At 38.7% G+C, this 24,555-nt stretch overlaps 1 protein-coding gene across 13 annotated transcripts in view; it reads left to right on the forward strand.

The window, feature by feature from the left end:
• LOC109079587 (ELKS/Rab6-interacting/CAST family member 1-like) overlaps window positions 1-24,555 on the forward strand; it is a 202,909-nt gene that overhangs the window by 82,475 nt on the left and 95,879 nt on the right. For all 13 annotated transcript variants that reach the window (XR_006154464.1, XM_042721740.1, XM_042721741.1 and 10 more), the window contains 2 exons: window positions 8,921-9,052; window positions 20,501-20,661. Coding sequence is in view for 12 of the 13 variants with exons in the window: in XM_042721740.1 (XP_042577674.1) it covers window positions 8,921-9,052; window positions 20,501-20,661 (293 nt within the window). In the remaining variant the exon portion in view is untranslated. The remainder of the gene's footprint in view (window positions 1-8,920; window positions 9,053-20,500; window positions 20,662-24,555) is intronic.

Here is a 24,555-nt window from a genome sequence, read left to right on the forward strand (position 1 = left end):
GTTTTTAAAAAAGAAACATATAATAAAAAAAAAAATAAATACACAAAAACAATATGTCTTTAAAAAAACATGCAAAATTAGTACATAACCCATCTGTAATAAACCAATGTTTCATAATTAATGATAGAAGTTCTAAAATTTAACTGACCTAAATATTTACTAAAATATTGATGCTACGATAATAATAATTAACCCCACAGAATTTTTTTTTTTTTTTTTTTTTACATTATTTAATAAATTTGAATTCATTTCTGAATTGATCATTGGTAACCAACCCTAACCTTGGGCCTACTAACAACTACCAAAAACCAAAGAAACCACATAATACACCAGATAGCAACGTGCTATTCACCACTGTGCTAAATCTTGGAAGTGACTTTTTAATGGGTAAGTATCAAAATGGTCAACGTCTAGTTAATTAAGATTAGCTGTTAGTTTCCATAAGATGAACAAATTGGGCGCAGCCGCTGCATGTGCAGAGAATTGCAATGCAAGAGAAGGTCTTTGATCAACTGCTCTCAAGAGCGTGACTTTAACCTCTTGTGAATCATCCCTATCCTTTTTCATTTATCTCTCTAGTCTGATAAAACTGGAGATGGGTTTTTATAGGCCTCCACATCTCTTCAGTGTTTCAGACTTTTTCCGCCCGGAAACAGAGTTCCCAGACGTGCAATATGTACTGAATCATCAAGACGTACCCCCCACCCCACCTCTCCCGCTGATCAAATATCATCAGCCTGAAGAAATCAAGACTTTCGCTGGGAAGCAGGATGGAGAGAGACAGCGGGGGAGAAAAGATGATATTATAATGAAGCCCAGTAAATACCTGTTTTACTGCGTGGTTGAGTCTGTTCCCTTTTACTGCACGGAGTGCAGCGCCAAATGCTCTGACTCCCAGCATACCCTGTGACCAGAAGGCCCCACTGTATCCCAATCTCCACCTTGACCGGCCTTCATCAAAGACCGATACAATGGAAAAATTGAAAGAGAGAGTTGGAAAGAAAATAGAAAGGTCAAAGAATGGAAAGGTACATCCAGTCAGCATGCTTCACTTCAGAAAAGGTGAACATGTTCTGCCACATACTTTGTGCAATCATCAAAGCAAGCTCAGAAAATGGTTTCCCCCACAGGTGCAATGTGTGCAGTACTTCAGAGAAGCCATTAGACTGACACTGGAGCGCCGCACATTACGAATAGCGCTTGTAAGCCATAGGTCTTCTGTTTATAAGTCTCACAGCCCCTTTTATGTTTGGCACAATGTGCTCTCGTGTGGTTGTAAACATCAGCACTCAAATGCAGAGAGCTTAGAGTGACACCTTTAGTGTGCAATTGTGGAACAGTATTTTATAACGTTTGTCGAGTTAGGGATCATGCTGCTAAGTGCTCTTACAAGCACTGGTGGTCTTTTTATTCTGCGTGTAAGTTTGTGCACTGTTAAGGAAAGACTGAATATATATATGCACCACAGGTTGATTTATCTTTATGCTTTATTTTTCCTTTTTTTTTTTTTTTTTTTTTTTTTTTTACAGCAGAGGGTTCCTAAATATTTGTCAGAAAAAAATCTAAAGAAAAGTCTAGTGATACTAGTCAACCACAGTAATTAACCATCCTTCACCCATCCATAAATAACACATTATATAAGGATTTATGTAACAGGTACACTTCTGCAATCATGCAGCCTCTCGTTGGTCTTTCTCCTTGTGTTCGCATTTGCAGGCAAATGAAAAGATCTGACAGGTGATGGCGACACACTGGAGTTAATAAAGCCAAGTGCTGCAGGCAAATCGCAGGTTTATGGTCCTTTTTAAACACGCAGATATAAAAGAGTCAAACAGGAGCCTTTTATGACTCGCTGGCCTGCCCATGCTGCTTTTATTGAGGGGGAACATATTGCTGTCCCTGGGGGGAGGCCTTTTTTCATCCTAAATGTCATTTTCTCAACCTGCCATAACAGACTGGTTGCAGTGCAACATCCAGGATCCATTAGGAAGCTATAGTTGGCACAGGACAGTCTTAGGAAATGGGGTGTTGTGGGATGGGAGAGCATACCTGGTTTCCTAGTTTTAGCTGGAGCTCTGTTTTGTTCTTTTGTTTGTTTGTTTGTTTGTTTGTTTGTTTTAGTTTAGTTTTGTGTTGCTTTGAGGTTTTTGTTTTGGCTTTTTTGTTTTGTATTGGGTCTTGTTTTTGTTGTTTTCAATTTTAGTTTTGGGTATTATTGTTTTGTTCTTTTTTACATTTTGTTTTGCCTTTTTTGTTTTGGTCTTTTTTTTATAGCCTTTTTAGTTTTGGGTATTTTTGTTTCATTTTGAATTTTGTTTTGGGTCTTCTTTTGTTTTGTTTGCCTTTTTTGTTCTGTTATGCATTTTGGAGACATTAAAATGGGAGACCAGCTTTAACCAGCTTAAACCTGCAAACCTGGCTGTTTTTTCTGCAGGGAACTGCTATGTTTCTTACGAATTGCTTGTGCTTGACCTAACAACAATTTGTGCATGTAGAGGAACCATATTGGGATTAGATGTTACATTACTGTCCCAGGCAAATTAACATTGGCAGCTTCAGGTTTGGACTTTTTGATTTCTTGAGGTCTCTGTGGAGTGTTCTCGAATGTTCCACTCTGTCTTCCAAAACCTCTGAAGACTGACGAGAGATCAGAATTTAGTGGTAACACTGAGCAAAGGTGAAACACAACTGCGGTAAAAATCCACCCAACAAGGTCGTCATCACTAATGCGGTGGCGAGAGCCATTCTCAACACTCAGAGGGAAACGGAAAGAGAGAGAGGTAAATCGAGGCAGAGACTGAGGAATGGAAATAGCACAGGAAGAAAAGCAAGAGGCGCAGTGTACTTCACACATGAAAGCCTTGATTCTGCCACTCATCACCTCTCGAGCGCGAACAGGCCAGGAGGGAGCTAACAGACGCCAGTCGTGAGACTGACACTCCAAAGCGCTGGTGGAGAGGAGCTCTGACTAGAGATCGGCTACTTATTGCAAGCTGTGGGAATCAAGAGCACCTTGTTTGCTTGTATAGATAGTGTGTTAGCATGACTGCTCAAACAGTCAAAAGGAAGGGAATTCGATTTTCTTTGTGGGCTTTCCAAAACTTTTTTTGTCCTCTGTACTGTTGTAAATCCCAGAGCTGCTAGCCTGTGCCAGAAGGTGTATGACATAGCAGTCGTTGAGTAACAAATGGTAGAAATCTCAGCGCTCAACATTACAACTATGAGAAAGGAAATCATGCCTTAAAATTAGAAGATCGTATTGCTTTTTTTGGCAAGGACATCACCTGATCGTTTGCTACGGAACGTAAATCCACATGAGAGGGATGATACAGAAAAATAGCCTGACTGGAGCTAAACACCCTGAATTTATTATCCACTTTTTTCTTCTTAAAATGACTTTTAATGACTTTTTAATAGGTGTTTTAATTTTTTTTTTTATTTTTTTTTTCAATACATTTCTGGTAGCATTGATTGTATCTTGAATATAGTGAATATTAAAAAGGGGGGCAGTAAGACAAAATATGTTTCTATTAAAGATTCTCTCTCTCTCTCTCTCTCTCTCTCTCTCAAAAAAGTTTACTTGGGTAATACAGTGTTGCTTAATTTCTCGTTTCAAACATTTTTAGATATTTTAACTGGATGCAAAATACTCAAAAATAGTTTTTTTGCGGTGTGTGTTATTGCAAAACAAGCTGGCAAATACTTTAGTGGATTTCACTCTCCTCATGCCGATAGATAGGAGCTGATCTTGCATGACTAGAAAACAACTGCCCGAGGGTGTAACGCAGATCCAAAATGGCCACCAAGTGTGCTGACTTGCTTAAAAAAAGCCTTTGCCTTCACAGAGCTGCACCATCTGATACCCATCAGCCCCATATGCAGGCCCTCCACCCCTTCAATCAGAACAGAGCCTTGTTGTTTACACCCATCTTTGTTCTGCTACATCTCAAGTCTTTCTCCTCCTCCTTATGCTAAGTATTTAGCCTCCGGCCGTGTGGGACGTTCTTGCTCTCATTCTTGTGCTTTTTGGGTCCACTGTCATGTGCATAAACTAGTGGCTTTGAAACTGCCCCAGTGGCTTCCCTGCTGAGGGCAGAATTTCCCCGCAGAGATACTTTGATGATAATGACTTTATGCTTTGGGGAGCCTGTTTTATGACACATTGTGCCCAGACACCCGCTATCGTTCAACGCACAGTAAAGCAGTGATCACAGGACTGTGAATTAAAGGTCAGCTTCCCACCACCAAAGGCAGAGGGTGGAGATACCTGAAGGCCTAACACACCTGGCCAGTGTTTTTCCTCATGCTCATGCGCAACCTTTTTTGTACTCAGCATAATGGGTGTTTATGCTTATACTCTGAAGCGTAAGCATAGGGCTGCCTGAGCCACTGTTTTACTTATAATGAGAAATTAAACATATTATATTTCAGTATTATTTTCTAATAGTGTTATGGCTTTTATAAATCTTTTAAATTTAGCTTTTATTTTCATATTTTCTTTTTTCAATTTCATTTTAAATTTTATTTATTTATTTATTTTGTTATGGCATAGTATTTTTTTCTATTTAGCCTTAATTAATTTCATTCCATTTTCTTTTTCTTTTCTTTTTTGTTGTTGTTGTAGTTGTGTTATTACTTCAACTTAATATATTAGAAGACAATATTAACTGAAATAAATAAAAAGTTTAAGAATTTTAATTGGCAAAAAATATTTTTGACCAGTTATAGATTTAGTTAACAATAACAACACTGGTCTGCTATCACCCAGAAATGAAAAAAAGCATATATTACTTATAACCATAGAAATATGACATATATCAGAAAAGTAACATAATGGTCAATGTGGAATACATGAAAAAAATTCATTTAAAAATAAGAACATGAAAAGGTGAAAAAATTACAATGCATTTTTCTTCATATTGTTATTTTGAAATGTTTTTTTTTATATGTAAAATATTATAAAATATATACAGATGTATATTTCAGGATACATATTACATAAATAATAAAAATATATCTTTATTTTTTGACTAATCTTTAGTAAATAATTTACATAGTTATATTGGCAATTCACCAACATATTTAACATTTTTATTCTGCCATGTGAAAAAATTAATTAGAACATTGTAGCATTGAAAATTGATTATAATTTTTCTTGATCATAGGCAGAATAGGATGAGCTTTATCTATAAAAAATAATCATATACCGTTTGCTAGATTTACGACATGACACGTCTTACCCCACTCCCCCAACATCAAGCCATCATGTTGATGTAGAACATGCAGAAAGCCGTGTAAGATGGAAGAGAGAGAGGGGTTGAAAGAGTTGGAAGATGCCGGAAAGGGCTCGCTTCAAAGAACCACATCACTGGAGGTTATAGAAATGAAGTAAACAGTATTCGTAGCTCTTAGATCTGCAGTAACCACAGCACCCAGAGGCTTGATATCCAGCCCTCTTGGGAGCGTTTCAGAGCCCTGTTTTGAGCTCGTCATGGAAGCTTAGATTTCTTTCTGCTTGTCACTCACTTTAATTCCCTCCTCTCCTGGCCTTCTTGTTATTGATTGCGTTCACAAATTAACAACACTCTAGTTTATTGTGGCCCACTTTCAGCTACTTCCTCTCAGATTTTCTCCCTCGTACGATGGCTGTTCTAAACAACTGTGGATTCGCTGAACGTCCGATGAACTCATTCACATTAGTCAAGACCAAACTCTATACACTCAAACTCCAGTCTGGCAGAGCATTTCGCCAGTATCCGTGCTTTTCAACTCAAACCAGATCCAGGATCGGGAGCTTGGGATCAGATGGTGGGGGTAGCAGGAATCACATCCGCATGTTCTCATTTCTTTAATAGACTTCCAAGGTCTTTTTTATTGGGCCTGTTTATTGGCATATGTTGTTTGATGTTACCATGCTTTTGGCCGTCTGTTACGCTTTCCCCAGCCAGGAAGGATGGACACCTGCTGCTCTTTCCGGTTCTTTCATAAACATTTGTGATTCCTCGCTCTCACACCCAAAATGGTACAGAAGAATCCTCCCGCTGGGAAAATGACTTCTTTAAGGGACATCTGCTACCAAACCCTCCACTTTGGCTGCGTCTTATCTGAGGTCATCCTGGATTATTTTAAATAATGCCTTACTGTGACCTAAACTCCTCACCCTAATGAACTGCTGAAACCGCTTGAGTCCTGGGACAGTGCAGCGACACTGCGAACATTTTTCAGTCCCGTTCCTTCCAAAAAGAAGCCGCGGTTGGGAACGAAACGGTTTCGTGTTGAATTAGGACACTCTGGGTCGATTATTCATGTGTGTGTGTGTGAGCATGTCAGACAGCTGCAAGTCATTCTGCCCCAACTGTGCAAGCTGAGCTCTTGTTCTTCAGGCTCATCCTGCTCATCTCCTAATTGGATGTGCGAGCTGTGGAGAGCTGGGCAGATTCCCCAGCGAGCCCCACCCGAACCCGGCCGGTCCCTCCGGTACAGCATGTGGCTTTGATTTGTGGTTTCCCTGAGGTGTCTCCTTCTATCATCTGTGTGGTTTTGGCACCAAAAGCATTACCGTAATGAGATATTGACCGAGCAAAAAGGATTACTGTCGCTTTAAATCAAACCAAAGTGATTGTGGTCTGCCTGCAAGAGGAAAGTGGAAGCTAAATATGGTCAAAATAAGATAGAAGAGAGAGCCTTTATACCACATGCTGTGATCTGTACCCCTGTCACCCTCCTCGTGTCCTGAACTTCCTGTAATTGCTGACCTTGGTTACAGAAAAATCCTGCTGATTCAACAGATGCATCTGGTTATCGACATTGCCTCTTGTTGCAGGAATTTGTGGTGTGGGATTCCAGATGAAAATGATGAAAATGGTGTCTGGGATTGTGTGCATCAGGCCTCTTGTTTTGATATTTAAAGTTGATGCATGGAGTTGGAAGGAATTTTAGAGACAAAATGATTAGTCTTATAATTACATCTTGAAGATTTGAAGATATATATATTTTTTTTTTTTTTTCAATTGAAATACATATACAGAAAAATCAAAAAGCAAGCATGCATAAATATATATTATAAATGCATAAATAAATCTAAAATAAAATATAATGATTAATAAAAAAGGCATGTTGCTATTGTTAGATATACATAGATATATATTTATGCGCATTTGACAGACACTTTTATCAAAAAGCAAGCATGAATAAATATATAGTTTATAAATGCATAAATAAATCCAAAATAAAATGTAGTAGTATAAAAAAACAACAAAAAATGTTTACTATTGTTGCAAATGCCATTTTTTTTGTCATTTTTCCCCCCAATAAAATCCCAGATAATGATTAGTGCCCTGATTTTTTAAAAAGGGAAGAAGTATACCTTGAACATATTTTGCTTAAAGGCGTCTGCCAAATATATTAAAACAAATTTAAAATATCAATTTAAAATCAATTTTAAAAAATCCTTCACAGTCAGGTTTTCCATGTTAACAATAACATGTAATGTCTTGGCTTTTATTTCAAGATGCTCTGAATTTTAGAGTTTTTAAGAACAAAGTGTTATGAACAAATTAAATCTTTATCAGTCATACATTCCTCAGGTATAATGTGTATTTCCGTAGCTTTAAAATGAATGATGCCAAGGTCAAGGGTTCAGATTACCAGCATATCCTATGAAAATTGCTTTAGATTAAAAAAAAATGTCAAATGCATAAATGTTAAATTAAAATGTTAAGTCACCGTCACGGTCAGTTTCGCATGCTAGCATCTTCATAAACGGCTTACAAGCTCTTGATTTTTCTCTCAGGATTGTCTGCAGCAGAGCGACAGATGCATCTGGTTATCTGTGTACCTTCACATTGCCTCTTTTAGCAGGAATTTGTGGTGTGGGATTCCAGATGAAAATGTTCGCTGTGATCATCGGCGTCTGGGATTGTGTGCATCAGGCCTCCGTCTTCATATTGAAGGCTGATGCTTTTAGCTAGAAGGCAGTTTCTCAGCATGGAGGCCATTACCACTGTAGAGCTCCATTTATATGAATGGCAGTTTGTGTGTATGTGTGTAGCCGCTGTTTGCTCGGTTGTGTACGTCAGAGTGCATGTTTGTAGAGGTCTGTACTAAGTGCCTCAGGCCTGCCAAACGAGTCAGGACTTTTGTAGCCGATTTTGAAATGTGGGGGGAAAATGAAATGTGAATGTTCCTTGAAATGGAGCAGCGTAATGAACTCAAGACTGTTCCCATATTCAGCACTGCTCTGGCGTTTCTCCACGTATCCCACAATGCCTATTCATTTGAGTTCCTAACCATTGCGTTCTTTCGCTCTCTAGCACTCTTTCAATCAGATTTTTTTCTCTCTTGGTTTCCATAATTTTTTCCCTGTGTTTTTCCAATTCCTGATACAATCAATCACAGACGTTCATGATAACTAGGTTTTGACCTTGACTCTCTTAAGAGTGGATACTCGAAGTAGTGTGATTTCACTCTTGACGGTCGAGTCATAGATCTGCGCTGAGTCATCATGGGAGCAGACCGTAGATGAGTCACGTCGATGAGATGGACAGCTTGGGTTGCCCTCACTTACCGCAGTCCAAGAATTCGTAATGTTTATACCTCACATGCTGTGAACTGACTGCAGCTTGCTTTCTCAGAGCTACCTGCTGCTGCACTTGTTAGTTATTACCAGTCAGTTTCGATGTTCTCGAAGGGCTGCGTGCGTACTTTTGAACAGCTTATCAAAGTAGATTTTACAGTCAGAAATTGTGTTTTATAAGTACGTTTCAGTTAAAAGGCTGTTAAATCTAAGGATTGAACTGTTCCTGTGTTCCTGACCTTATACAAAAAAATCAGTATTGATAAACACTTTTAAGTTTGTCAGTTGGATGTTATAGTGTCTTGTTGCATGTTTACTAAAGCACTAAAATATTTTTTTTTCACAGATTCTCTGCAGCAGAAGGATGAGCGCATCGAGGAGCTGGAGGAGGCCTTGCGTGAGAGCGTACAGATCACGGCCGAGAGAGAAATGGTGTTGGCACAAGAGGAATCTGCCCGTGCAAATGCAGAGAAACAGGTGAGAAATACCAAAGACAGGTGAGATGAAGCTCAAAGATCTTTAATATGCACTTACTCGCTCTTTCAGTTTTCTCTCTCTTTCAAAATCTACATATTGTTCACTTGCCATTTTTTTTTTATCCTTTGGATCAGTTCTGAATCAGTTTTGAATGAATTATTGTTTTGTTTTGGTTTGGTTTGGTTTCTAAGAATCTCAATATAATGAGATGTTTGACAACATTACCAATCCAGTTGACAAAAAGATTCAGCTTGGGGCAGCCAGCATTGGCAGTATTGAGACTTCTACTATCATAGTCTACATCCAGATAGCTTTTGAAGTATGATAAACTTTCATGTTTACTGAAAATGTTCCTAGCAATGTTTCTAAAGAGGTCCTGTGTCCTTGTGATGTGTTACCTGAAGCAAAATGTGTGGGGGATAACTTAAGTGTGATGCTAGCCAAACCCTACAGCCATCTTTTCATTGTGGAAATGTCCACTTCCTCATCCTCCTGGTCAAACATCCTTCCCAGTGTTTACACAGAGCTGTATGCACATCCACGCAAGGCTAGCATCTCTCAGGCCGGGCTGTAATGGCTTTTGCTTGGCGGACAGTATCGCTCCCATTAAAAAGCCTCCTTCACAGAGCTCAGGAACCAGGAAAAAGCCGGCCTGTCACAGCACATCACCACACCAGCACACAGAGCTGTGCCAACCATCCAGATTCATGCCAGCGCTGCCTCGCCTTGCCAGTGGCGGACATTCATGTGGCATGCATGGGTTACGTGTTTGTGTCTGCAGTCAGTCTTCATTTAGAATATAAATAAGCTTTGCGTGTCCTGCGTGAGGACTGCTAACTTTGGTCCGATTCAGTTCAGCCACATAGAACGTGCATAGGCACACGAGGAACGTCTGGTGTGTGGACAGAACATGCCGGCATTTCTTTCTCCTAAGCAAGAGTTCAACTGAGATTTTAAAGGTAGAGGAACAATATATTGGGTAAACACTGTATATAGACTCTACCTGGGTCTACTTAAAGAATTTGTTCATCTAAAAAGGAAAGCTCTGTAATTATTCACTTACCCTTATGTTGTTCCAAACCCATAAGACTTTGAAGCACATTTATTAGATATTTTTAGTGAAACCTGAATGGTTTTGGTCCCTTCACTGAAAGTTCAGGTAACTGAAACTTAGAAGATCCAGAAAGTTTGTACGGGTGTCATTAAATAATTCCAAATGAAACAAGCAGTTTTAACTTTTGAAAAGTATGAATGCTTTATATGATGAAAAGATTTAAATTATTCACATATAAACACAAATTCGTAGAACATATCATGTATGGATCTTCTAAATGGTAACCTGGACTTTCAGTGGATGGACAGAAACCTCCCAGGTTTCATTAAACATATTCTCATTTCAAAGTGTTTTAAAGATTAACCAAAGTCTCATGGGTTTGGAACGACATGAAGGTGAGTAAAGGATCACAGGATTTTCCTTTTTTGTGGCGAATTATCCATTTAATGCAACTCAACTGTCTAAATGGAGACCGAATGTGTGTCCTGATGTAGAACATGCTGAAAATGGATTGAATTTACAAATAAACTGCTCATAATTTGTTATTTTATGATTCAAAGTTGCTGGAATGCCATACTTGAGTCGTTCTGGCCCAGTCTAACCAGTTTTTAAGGCTTCGATGCAGATTGCACCACTGTCCAGCTGTCTGTTGAGCCTTGGCGATAGCATCAAACTCCTATAACCTTCTCCGTATGAGTCCTCCATGAACCGGACAACACCAGCAGGCAGTCAGGGTTTGAAACAGAGCGCAAAGCAGCTGCCAAAATCTTGCTTCCCCTCTACCTGAATCCCTGAACTTTTCCCTCTCCTTTCTCCCTCTCTGTCCATCTTACTTGGCTTCATCGTCTCTCTGCTTCATTTTTAAACCCTTAATGGTTTGCTCTACCTTCTGTGGATCCTGGCGCCCCGCCGTTTCCTTCCTTTTCGCTCTCTCTCCGTTTTCTAAAGATTCGCATGGCTGGCTGAGCATCGTCCCAGTGCGCGCTGCAGTCTCGGGAACATATCGTGGCCTAGAGTTTCTTCACCGCCGGGCGGACCTCCGCTCCAATCCCCCGGAGGTTAATTAGAGCTGGGGGCTGTGGCGGGAGCCAACGCTGCTGCTAAGCCTGGCCGGCCCCCTCATTTGGGCTCAGAGAGAAGAGGAAATGGGGACAGTACAAGTGCCACCCTCCGGAGCCAGTCTCCACGCTCATTACCAATGTCCCAGCCGCATCAAGTCTCGCTATCCGCACTCAGGATATCGTTGTTGGAAGTTCCTCCCCACTCTGGCACCTGTTATATAAGAATGAACTCATATTCTGGGTTACATATTTTGGGAGTTATGAGCTATATGAAAAAGAAAAAAAAAAGAATGGCGACTTGCCTCACTGGCAATTGGCAGACAGGTTTTTAAATGCGTAATTTGTGGTCCTGCATTAAACCATGCATAATCTAATTAGCTTCACGCAAATGCATGCGGTTTTCCTTACGCACACACAGATTCTCTCCTCAGCTATTTAATTAACATCCCTCCGTTGCTTCACCACACCCTCTGATGTGCCAATCATAAGCAAGCATTCGTCTTTAGCTCTGTGTTCAATTTCCTCCAACAGCCGCATTGTTCTCATTGTGCAGAGCACATGTTGGACCGAGTGCGGTGCCTGTACAAATTGCTGTCAGTATGTTAGTCTTAAATGTATGGGGACGAGGGCGACTGCTCTTTGTTACACTGACATGAAAGCAAACCTCTGGCCAAAAACCTGTCCATTCTCTCTTGTGCGTCTGTTAAGCTCACTTAAAAGCTCTGTCTTTGTGTGTGTGTGTGTGTGTGTGTGTGTGTGTGTGTGTGTGTGTGTGTGCACTTGTTTAATTAGAGCACATGGAAGAGCTACAAGTTGTATGCTCCATTCATGCAGGTAATGAAATTTGGAGATATGAATCCAAACATGTGTTCCTGTGACTTCTCATATGTACCAGATGAAGTCTGAAAGATTTCGGACTATTACACAGGTCACTGTGGACCTCATCTGCTAGAATGCTACCATTATTCAGTCTTTCCTAAAGGGATAGAGGACAGCGAATGGAATTCTGTCATTATTTACCAGTTCTAAACCCATGTGCAATTTTGGGTTTACAATAAATGTTTAACAATAAGGTTGAATTTGTCAAGATTCTAAATGCATTAGGTATCATGAAAGAACAGTACAAAATTTCTTTAATTTTACAGCATTTAGTAATTTTGTTTAAAGTTAATTTATATATTAATATAATTAATTTAAACATTAGTTACATATGAATATATTCATATATAAATGATTGTAATGATAAATATTAATATAACTGATATTAATTTAGAAATGTGTTCATTTTTTTGTCTTTTACAGTAGTTATTAATCTTTGTTAATGTTAATTCATAAATATATTTATTTATTATTAATTTGTAATTTCTCATCTCTCAGCAGGCATGACTTGTACATCAAATTAATGAATAAATACAAAGGAAAGCCATGACAATTTAAATAAATAATGCCAAAAATGGATTAAATGTTGCATGTATGCTTTTGATATTTCAAGTTATATGTGCTGTCATGAAGTAAAAATGAATAATAGTATTTAGTAACATGAAACTAAATTAATAAATGCTGTAGAATACAGTCGTTCATTGTTAATTGATGATACCCAGTTCTTTAACGAATTAGATCTTATTGTAAATTGTTGCTGCAGTGTTCATGATCTGTACAACTATGCAATACTCCATGTCTTTTAAAGCCATATAATAGCTTTGTGTGGCAAACAGCCTTAAATTTAAGTTTATGTACCACTAAAATGGCTTATTTGCCCCAGGTTTGAAGTCATTTACGCGAATCAGTGTGGGTTCATGCGTGTCTTGTGATATAATGTCATTAAACTTGTGGTATATTTGATTTGAGAGCTGCGGTGGTGAAGAATGAATAATGACAAATAAATCAAATGATTCTTTTGTTTCTCACATAAGAAAGAAATTGGAAGATTTGGAAACAACATGACTAAACACATTTTTCATTTTTAGGCAAATTCCTTTTTTTTTTTAAGACTTCACTGGTTTTAATTTTTCTCTCCATCTCACTCCATCTTCCTTGCAGAATTGATATTTCAGGAGTGTCAATGTTTTCTCAGTCAGGTCATTGTGCTTGTTTAGTGGATGAGCCTGTCTTATTTTAGGTGATGCTTTCATGAGCGTTAGCATCCTGCCAAACCCCGTTGCAGCAACTGCTTTAATGAGTCATGTGCTAGTAAGGGCAAATGTGGTCAGTGAGAGAAAAAGGGGGGTATTTTCTTCCTACACAGGGCCCTCGGTGTGCAGTGACACCAGTGTGCACAAGTCACTCAGCTCCAGCGTGGAATTTACGGCCGGGATGTACGAAAGCGACCAGCCGCTCATGCGGGGCCAGTGAAAACGTTTGCCCAAGACCACATGAAAACACACGTCCAGTCTCCAGACATGATTCAGCAGCGAAATGACATACTTCATAACCTTCCCTGGAGGCAGTGGACCAAAGAAAGCCTCAATCTCTCTGCTCGTGTTGACCGGGGATGATCACATGTCTCGAAACCGCCCTTACTCTTTCACCACAAGCTTTTCCCCGTCGGCCTAACCCAATCCCGTATGGATCTCTTTTCGGCTCCGAACCTGTTCTCACTCAGTTTGGATCCATGGTTACTATCCTCTGTCTCTTTCTCTAGCCCCTCTTCCTCTGCTTCCGATTTCCTTTTGCGTGGTTTGTTTCAAACTGTTGTTCTGTTTTGCTCTGTTCTGTCTCTGTTTCCTCTTTGGCTTTTTCTGTAATCCCTCTTTCTCTCTATTTCTTCTCCATCGCTCACTGCCTGTGCGACGCTCTCATGACCTAATGCATGACTCCGTCCACGCTGGCTTAAAGTGGCTCAAGGTATGGCACGATTAATGTTTTCTCGTTCTTTTACAAGGAATGATTTGAGTTTTGTGCTTTTCATCAGTTTCGCTGCATCTCGGTGACCTTTTTTTCTCATTTGGATGGGGGTGTTCGACAAATGTGGCTTTTGGTCCCGATCCAAACCAAACTTTTCCAAATAGGAAGCTTAACCACTGACAGAGTGCAATTTATTGACTGCTCCCTGAAGATGAGCTCTATCAGATCATTATTTTATGTGGAAGACCTCTCGTATGCGTTCCCCCCGCTTTCTTTCCATTATATTGGGAAGTCATGCTCATTTGCATCTGTCTATCAGGATAAGTTATGTTTTGATTTAACTTTTATTTAGTGCGTCCAGCACAATTCAGTTTCTGCACTGAGAGAAGTTGAGTTTCTCCATTGCATGTAACTCTAAGTACATGTTACATAAACGTGCGGTCAGTAGTTATGTTAATAGAAAATTAGTTTTAAACTAATTTGACTTAAACTAAAAAGGAGATGTTTAGCACAATGTCCAAGCTGCTCTTTTCCAATACAATAGAAGTGAATGAGGATAGGGAATGTCAAGCTCTAAAAACCATCAAAAGAAGTGGTCTATGAAACTTATTTGCTGTATATATAGTCTTCTGAAATCATGATAGCTTTGTGTGAGAAAAAAAAAGGTGAGATTTAAGTCTAATCCACCAACGAAATGGTGACAATTTATTTTTGATTGAATTTTTCTCAAAAAAGTGTAAATTTAGACACATTCGGACTCACTCTTTGCCTGAACCGATCAAGACACACTGTCAAAATCTTAAGCAGTCACACTGGCCGTCAGTTCTCACTCCATACTGCAGGGGGCAGCGTAACAGCAGAGCCTGAGGTCTCCAAAAAGCCCAGGCCAAAAACAGACATGGAAATTAGTCAAAGAATAAATAGCTCTTACAGCTGCCGCTGCTCTTTCTCAAGTTTGTATTCAAGCCATTGTCAGAAACAGCCTGGATTTTTTATGATAAAACTTTAGAGGGAAATAAAACTCCCTCCTCTGCTAACATTCCCAACCAGCTGAGATCCAGACACAAAGCTCAGCACCCAAAACACAGCAAGATCCAAAGACCAGCTTGTTGAAATTGGCTTTCTGCTCACTATTGAGGATGGGGCTGCTCTTTTGGCAGCCGGGGAGGAGAGAGTAGGAAGAGACGGATGAAGAGAAAGGGAGACAGAGCAGGAGAAAAACAGCACGCTGCTGCATTAAGCAGTTTTTATTAGTGTTATGTTTCTGCTCCGAGCATCTGGGTTAGTCTGGATATCTCTCACTGGAGGTGATTAGAAGCTTCTGAGTTCTGCACGTGCTGAAGAGAAGGCCCTTATCTAACACCCACCGTGATCTCATCACCTCAAAGTGCACATCAATATCAAACCAATACGAGGTCTTCCACTTACAAAAGTAGCACCATGGTATCACCATGTTTTAGAGCATGATAATATCTTAATATCTATAGTATCTTTTTCTAAAAGGGGGGATTTTATTGAAGTACTATGCAAATACCAATCAGTACCATGATTTATGCTAAAGTATTATAGTACTATAGTATTAACAGTACATGGTGAGGATGGATAAAAAATAACATAGAAACTGTTTTATTTAAATTATTTATTATTTTTTATTTTTTATTTTTGTTGGACATGGTACAGTATAGTATTTTTTTTTAATTATTATTTTGTATTTTTGTTTTACTTATATTTTGTTTACAGATACACGGTTAACTTAACTGTACTTTATTTTATTTTATCTTTCTCCAGGTATTGTAGATTATCTTGAGCCAATATTTATTTATTTATTTAGGCAATACCCTGGTAACCTTTGAAACATCTTGAAATACCAATAATTGGTAAATGAGTAATTATTCACTACCATGGTTTTTAAGTATCAAAGTGTAACTATCATATATATATACTGTATACTGTACCATTGTACAGTCTGTACTGTGTACTTTTGGATTTCATTTTCATTATTTTCATGCAGATTTTATTGGTTATTTTCTGCAGGCATTTTAACATAATATTCCCATATTCTCGTATTCTTTAATATGGTTAAATAGACATTTTCATCCATTAATTAGAGCACCACTTTTTTGTTTTTCTGAACAGGCATTGCGGGTCTTTTTTTTTTGGGTTATATTTCTTTTTGGTGCATTGCATTTACCCATTTCTGTTTTTCTTTCTCTCTTATCCCGCTCTCTTGTAGCTCAAAGAGGCAAGTATACAGCGTTCAGCTTCATTCTTTGCTTATTTCCACGTGCCTTCCCTCATCTGAAGAGGCATCTGTTCCAGCTCCTCTGACCATGCCTCAGTCTTTCTTTTTTCCCTCTTTTCACATTCTTTTTATCACTCTTCTCCTTGATCACAGACAGATCCTCTTCCTTTCCCCAAGGCCTGTTTCTGACACCGGTTTTGAGCAGTTTGGCCTTAAATTAAACAAAAAAGGAGAAAATCACTGTTATCAATTCCATGGACGGTACGTCACAACTGATGTGAACAATTACTCCAAGTCGTAAAAACACTTGCAGAGGCTGAAGCTGGACTGTGAAGATCAGTTAAAGGACGTGCATCTCAAATGCTTTGATCTGTACTCCTCCTGCCTTACTGGTTCACGTTCCCAGTGTGAGACAGGAAGTGGTGTTATCATCACCCAGTGAAGTGCTCATTTTTTCACACCCGAGGTGTCATAATTCACTGCAGCGTTTTTTTACGACTTGACTAACATCTGAGGTTAGTTTGTACTCCCCTGAGAAAACAAGCACTGCATGCCACCTTGCTCTTTCATACACACACACACACACACACCATCCATTCCTCCATCAGAGAAGGTAACGGCACGAGCAAGTCTGCTGAAAGCATTGTTTGCATTTGTTTTAATCTTTCTGCTTTTCTTTCAGAGAATTCTCAGCAAGCTCTAGTGATTGGACGTGAAAGGCATACAGTAAATGTCTGTATAATAGAAAATAAAGGTGATCATAATTAGGGGGTCCTTGGCATTAAAAGGTATTTTATTAATTTTTTTACTTTTAATTTAATTTAATTTTTTACTTTTATTTTTTTGAACTGCAGATAGAATAGCAGATAGAATAGCAGTGTATATATATATATATATATATATATATATATATATAATACTATAGTTGTATGGTGTTGCATCAGCATTGATGGAAGAAGAAAGTCACAGAACCAGACGTAAAGAAAATCATTTGGTTTAAATGAAAAAAGCTCTGAATCAGAACCAGTTCTCAATTCTACACTATAGAGTACTAGATACCACAATTTCCATGATTTCTTATATAGGCTCACTGTACACATTTTTGTGTGTGAGAGAGATTTGGCTTTCCATCGGTCTGCCAGGCCGTTAGTCAGACCTTTAAAATCTGTTAATTATCTTCTAATGAATGACTTAACTCAACGGCTTTGAGAATTTGGCTCCAGGCAGCGCTTACTAAATACTTTTGCAGTAAAACTGACCGAGCACACTGTAAATTAATTCGAATCCATTCGTTCCAGATGATGTTTGGTCGCTGAGGATGGAGTGAGTTCACATATCTCCCCTCCAGGCACGGTGACACCATATCGGCTCTCACACATCCTGGACTGATTAGTTAACCGCTCCGCCGTCGCTGTTTGCGTTTACGTGTGGTTGCACAACAGCGGGAGAATTCGTTGAGATTTTTGTGTGCTGTTGAGTAAAAATGCACCAAAGTTCTCACGGTTCCATTCCATCCCCCTCTTCTCACCTCTCATTGGCTGCTGGGTTTTAACGGACAGCTCTGTTGCCCCGCCCACACCGCAGGGTTTCCACAGGCAGTGAAACCGATGCTGCCAGCGTTTAAATATTTCCCTCTGCTCATATTGGGGGGCCTGAGGCATGCAGTCTCAATTCAATCTCACTTTATCTCCCAAGAGGAAAAAGTAGGCATGCAGGTTTTTTCGTTGTATCTGTGAAAAATGTTACTGTCTTTTATGTCCACTCAGACTCTCGCCAGTTTTATTCATCGAAGATGTGACCTGTGCTCTGCGTTTGAGTCAAAAGCAACATTTGCATGGCCTGTCTCCACATGAATAATGATTTCCTCTTCCTTATTTTTTAATTTGACATGCATTACATCTTAACGTAAGCCATTCCGGTGAGCCCTCTCTGACCTGACCCTGTCAGGTGGAATTTGCCGGTGGATTTCACGTGCCCAGGGGAGGCACCATCATCCTCGGGTTTTAGGCGAGACCCGTTCGTTGCTGTTCAGGATCATCCTCTGTGAGTTTGGTATGGTTTGAGATGACAAACGAGAGCGGGACAGGAAAGGAGATGGCAGTAAATTTGACTGAGTGGGTTTTGGTAGCTTGTTCACTAGGCTTGGCTTGGGTGTAGTACATTAGGCAGATGAATTATGATGACAGCTGGATTGAACGCTCTCCCAGATCCTACAATACCTCCGGCCACCAGAGGGCAGCACTGCTGAGAGCATGTGCTCACACATACAATTCTGTTTTTTTTTTTTAAAGGGTATTATCTTTTTTTTTTTTTTTACAGCAAAATCCCTGTTTTGTTGTGCTTTTATTTATTTTATCCAACTATTCTTCTGGAAAACCTTTCCAGTGTTCACAGAACATAAGAAAACATATAATGATACATGAATAGTGTTGGGTGGCAGAGCAATGAAACTTCATCTATAAATGTCTAAAGAATGAATGTATTAAAGGAATAGATTACCCATTAAAAAAAGCATTATTTACTCCAAACCTGCATGACTGACTTGATTTTTAATGTTAAATGCAAAACCACCATAACAGTATCTTTAATGTAGTCTGAGTGCTATAGTCCTAGTTCTTTGAACATATATAACTAGAATTGAATTAATGTTTCACAGAAAATCTCTTCTATTGCACTCCTTGGCTTGTTCATGAAAGAAGTAGTGATGGTGGATTTGTGAATGAATCACTCTGTGTTTATTTGATCCTGTTCACAAAACTGATTTGAATGATTCATTCATGAATCACACAGATCTAGTTCTCGAGTTCATCTCACTGACTTCACTGCATGATTTGCAAATGAATCACTTTTTTGGTTGATCCTTTTAGCAATACTGATCTGAATGATTCATTCCTGAATCACACTGATCTGGTTCTCAAGTACATCTCACTGACTTCACTGCACAATTTGCAAATGAATCACTTTTTTGGCTGATCATTTTAGTAAAACTGATCTGAATGATTCATTTCTGAATCACACTGATCTGGTTTTCGTGTTGAACTCATTAACTTAACTTTTCTAAATGATCTTTTCAATGAATCAGTTAATCCTGTTCACCAAACCAGTCTGAATGATTTGTTCATGTTGTTGAACCACAAGCGTGATAGAAGTATTGATGCCCAGTTTGTAAAAGAATCAGTTCTCTTCAGTAAATCATTTGATCCTGTTCACCAAAACTTGTCTGCATGACTCATTCATGAAGCAGACTGATGTGGTTCTGGAGTTAAACTCACTTACTAAGCCGACCAATTTCTTTTCAACGAATCAGTTAATCCTGTTAAACACTGATCTGAATGATTGTGTAAGACTAATCGGACTAATCTGGTTAAATTATTTGATCAGAATATTTCACAGGCTGCTGGAGGGAAAGATTATCAGCACAAATCTATTGTATGACTTCATAAGACTTGGATTATAGTACACAAGCCATATGAACTGCTTAAGGAATTTTTAGTGAACAGTTTTTGGATTTGAATCACTATGTAGAAGTGTCTGTATGGGACAAAAGCTGATGAAAAGCAGAGCAGGGAAGGATGGATAAACACAGAGAACAGACGAAGGAGACTGCACAGATCGCCACCCGAGGCCTACGCAGTTTCCTGCGAGCACAGAGATTTCAGAGAGACCCGGAGTGAACCGCAAGCGGTCGAGGAGGCTGTGAGAACCTCTTTGAGCCAAGTCGCTAAACCTTGCCTTCCACGGAATACATAAACCTGCCACACCATTTGAATTATCCTCCTCATTCACTCGCTGTTACTCCGAGTTATAAACATCGTGTGGAAACGGAGGGAGAGGAGGAAAGAAAAATCACAGTCAGGAATGGAGAACATCCACCTTTTCAAAAACAAAACTGAGCGAAATAATTTTGGGGATGTGATGTATGATAAACCTCATCACGAAGCTATGTAGTTAATATACCCGGATGTAACGCACTCTTACGCACTCACACACTGGTCTTGTTTTCACCTGTTCTCTCATTCTGTCTCACCTGCTGTCTTGTATATCAATCTCTTTTCATCTTTTGTCCATCCATTTCCTGTGCAGAAATCCATTTGTGTCCCTGTGAGCTTCACTCTTGGCCTGCTGTGTGTTCGCTCAACATATTTGATTGCATTCTGTCTTAACCGACATGATTATGTTTTTGTCCTTATGCTTGTTTGTTGTTCATCAGCACAAACATGTTTATTTGTGTGTGTTTGCATGCACAGATGGAGGAGCTGTTGGCCGCCATGGAAAAGGTGAAGCAAGAGTTGGAGTCCATGAAGGCCAAGCTGTCGTCTACCCAGCAGTCCCTGGCCGAGAAGGAGGCCCACCTGACCACACTGAGGGCAGAGCGCAGAAAGCACCTGGAGGAGGTGCTGGAAATGAAGTAAGACCTTTACGCTTGTCCTTCATCCCTCTTGGCCTGGTATACAGTAGCAATCGCTCGCTGTACGGCTCACTGCCGTCTTAACGAAGAACATTTCATTGATGTTCGTTTTAAAGGGATATATAATGATAAACAGGATTTTCTTGCTCTTTTGAAAGGAGTATGTAGATGTATTCCATCATTACAAGCGCAGGCTATTATAACTTGGCATGGACGTTGTTCCTCATTTTATTTGCAGAGGGGTTAGCCAATCATAACAGAGGGCATTCACATATTGTAATCTTATAAGTACTGTAGAAAAATTATCCTGTTTAAAATCTAATCATTTAAGTTCCACAAAATCAGTTTTAGAAGGATTTTAGTGGCATAGGTCAGGAGTTTTCAGTGGACCCCCAACTATGTTTAGAGTTTTATTTTATTTTATTATTTTTGTTCTGTTTTTTAAAATAACGTGTAAAATTATGCATTTAGTAATGTGCAGTTTACATTCTGCATACTATTATATTATAGTTTTCATTAATATTTGAGTTTTTGAGTTTTTATATTTCTTTTTTTTTTTTCATTTTAGGTTTTGTTAAGGTTTTAGTCATTATGGTGTGATCTATTTTTTTTTTTAGTTTTGGTTATTTAAGTTCATCAAGTTAAACTAAATTAATATAAGAAATGTTGCCTTGGCAACTAGCAAAAATAAAGCTCTTATATTTTATTTCAGATAATGATTATTTTATTTCAAATAATTTTCTAATGGTTTTCATAACATATAATTTATTTACTTATTAATATATATATATTTTTTTATTTTACATTTTTAGTAATGGTCCATGCCTGCAGGCATGATATTTTCTTAATGCAGTAGGTAGGCTAGAGGCCTCGAGAGACTGTGTGCTCTTGGGAGGCTAAATGGTTTTTTGAGTTCTTTATTTCAGGCTTTTCCTCATCCTCTGCTGAGATTCTACAGACTCATTTCTCCAAAAGATCACTTCAGCAGAATCCAAGAACCCCTCGCTCTTTCTCTGTTTTCTCAAACGGTATTCTCTGAACTCTTTCTTGTCTTTTCTCACTCTCTCTCACAGTCTTTTTCTTATCAGTGCCTGTACTGCTTTAGTGTTTTGAGCACTTCCTGACTATAAAGAGATAAGAGGAGTACTAGAGGAACATAGGAGGTCGTAGGTCTCCATTCCATATTTGAATCAGGATTTAATTAAGGATCCCTGAGTTTCGGAAAGGAGGCCCTCTTACTGACAAATGAATGTGGCTCCACTGACATGGGTTTGGGGCCTGGAGAGACCTTGTCTTCTACCTTATAGAGTTTGTACAAGTTCCTGTTCATGCTGGAATTTCTTTTTTTTTTTGAAGAAGAAGAAGAAAAATACAGTATCATTTAAATTTTAAAAGAAAGTTGTCTCAACTTAACTCTGTTTGGGGATAGGGCTTCAATTATCAATTTAAAATTTGGTAGCACTTTATAATAAATGTAACATTAGATCAATGTGAACAACTTGAACATTTTTTTATTCAGTTAATAATGCAGTTCTTCCTATATAAATGTAACATAAATTTAAGTTGTAGACATAAAAATGAAAACACGAAGTGATATATAATATATTATTTAGAAATAAATCAAATGTATTAGTTTATATAGCTATTGCCATTAAGGTTAGTAATGTTATAAAAGTATTGTTCTTTGTTACTTCATGATATTTAATGCATATTGATATTTAAAGAAACTTTTTGTAAAGTGTTACCAAAAATATTTCAAATTAACTGAATGACATGTAATGAATTGCATATATCCCCCACTTTAAGGTCATTCAGAAAGATAAAAATTTGAATAGACAAAAAGTGGCTCTTGAAAGATTTTTTTTAAAGGGTTATTTTTCCATCTCAATCTGTGATATTATTTTTCTGCCTCTTTTTAACATCCTCTACTGTATATTGACCTCACAGGACTATTGTTTTAGATTGAATGTCAAGTGAGTTCAAAATAATGGTCGTGGTTGCGGAAAAATGAGTCAGAATTGGAGTTTCAAGGACTGTCTGTGTTTTCCAGATTGGTGTGGTGATTTGATTGTCAGCCATATTCTCAGGGGCACGGGTCTGCCTGCATGCTCCAGTTATGATGGATTCTAGCATTAAAAGAAGATAAAGAGAAAGCTGAGAGATGATGGGAGTCTTAATCTAGGTGTAATGTGTTTTAGTTAATGCTGCGTACTGATTACCATAAAGATCATTTTGCCACTTAATGTGAAAGAGAAGGAGAGCAGGGCCCCATTGCATCCAGATTTTACTGTTGTTAGCAGAAGGGTCAGCTCAGCGGAGACAGGGAGCACTGTGTATCTCCACTGGCCTCTCACTAACCACACATTTACAAAAAAATCTCGTATTTGAGTGAAAATAAGGCTCTGATAGGGATGGAAGGGAGAGGGTGGTCTTCGATCTGTTTTGGCGATGAACGTAATGTGGTCGGGGCCGGAGAAAGTAGACTCACGCTGTTGAAGGGGCCCCTCCGGCTGGCAGCAGACAACCAACTGGACCACTCATTAAAATTTCGAAGGAAAAACACAAAATAGCAGACGCAGAGGTCACAGACTTTTTATTTATTTATTTCCTCAGGCTGAACTTCCGACCGCACAGTTTAAAGTCAGCAGTGTGGAGACATCGACCCTTTGGGCTGGTTCTCATCCTCGGCATCTAAAAAAAGGCAGAATTACCACTCTTTCTAAACTCTGTTTCCCTACGGTTTGCAAAGGGCATTTTCAAAATGTTCTGAAGTCTTAGTTGTATTGCCTTTTTTCCAAGTTAAATTTAAAGGAATAGCTCTCTCCAAAATGCAAACTGTCATCATTTACTCCCCTTCATGTTGCTTTAATAATTTTTTTTTTTGTGTGTGTGAAACACAAAAGGAGATGTTTAGTAGAATGTTCATGCTGCTCTTTTTCATGAAATGAAAGCATATAGTGGACAGGGGCTGTCAGGCTCAAAAATCGATGGAAAAACAAAATTATCTGTATCCTAAGTCTTATTATAAGCAAAAATATGCCAATTTTTAATGTGCAAAGTTTGAAATGGAAAAAAAAAAATTTGAATATCACATTTGAATATGTGAAAGAACAAATGAGATTTGGTTAGAAGAACAGTGGTGTTTGGTTGTATTTACAAATCTGGAATGACGTATCTTCATGCACTATATTTGAAAATACACAATTGCAAGTTAGGGAATTCATCGTTATTTGGATAAACTTTTTTTTTTTTTAAATGTAACCTCTAAGGGCTTTCATTTATGGCATAGACAGCAAATAGCTCATTAGTTGTTAAAATCTATTATCAAGGTAGTTGAATACCACAATGGTGTCATTATTCAGATAAAACTCACTGAATGTAACCAGCATTGAGAAAAGATTATTATGAGGTCATCGCTCAATTAAAATCCAAATGAACTGTCAATGGGGTTCTTTGATAATGTATAGAGGTGGATTCAAGCTGTGTTGGCGCCAAAGTTTATGAATGTAACTGTGCTGTACGCAGTGTGGTACTTCCATTCGGGCTTGTTTTGTGGAATGAGCTGAGGATTTAGAGCGATGGGTTGAGGCGGTAATGAGATCTCCAGCACACTATCCCATCCTCATGTTTCCTCTCCATTTAGCACAGTTTAAATGCCCCCGTACCGCTGGATATGAGATGTGGTGATATCCCAGTGTTCCACCATTTGATGTGGTTTCCTTCTTTCGTTCAATCTTACTTCCACCAGCTCACGTTCTCAGCTCAGTTAAGTGCGACCGCAAGGCAGACATCAGTCATCTCCCTTTGAACAAATGTTTAGCTTTCTTTCTGCAGTTGTTTGGGAGTGCTGGACATTTTGGAGCGGCCGCTTGAGAGGTGGATGATGATGGAGGG

Source organism: Cyprinus carpio, chromosome B4 (assembly GCF_018340385.1).
Source record: "Cyprinus carpio isolate SPL01 chromosome B4, ASM1834038v1, whole genome shotgun sequence".
NCBI lineage: Eukaryota > Metazoa > Chordata > Actinopteri > Cypriniformes > Cyprinidae > Cyprinus > Cyprinus carpio.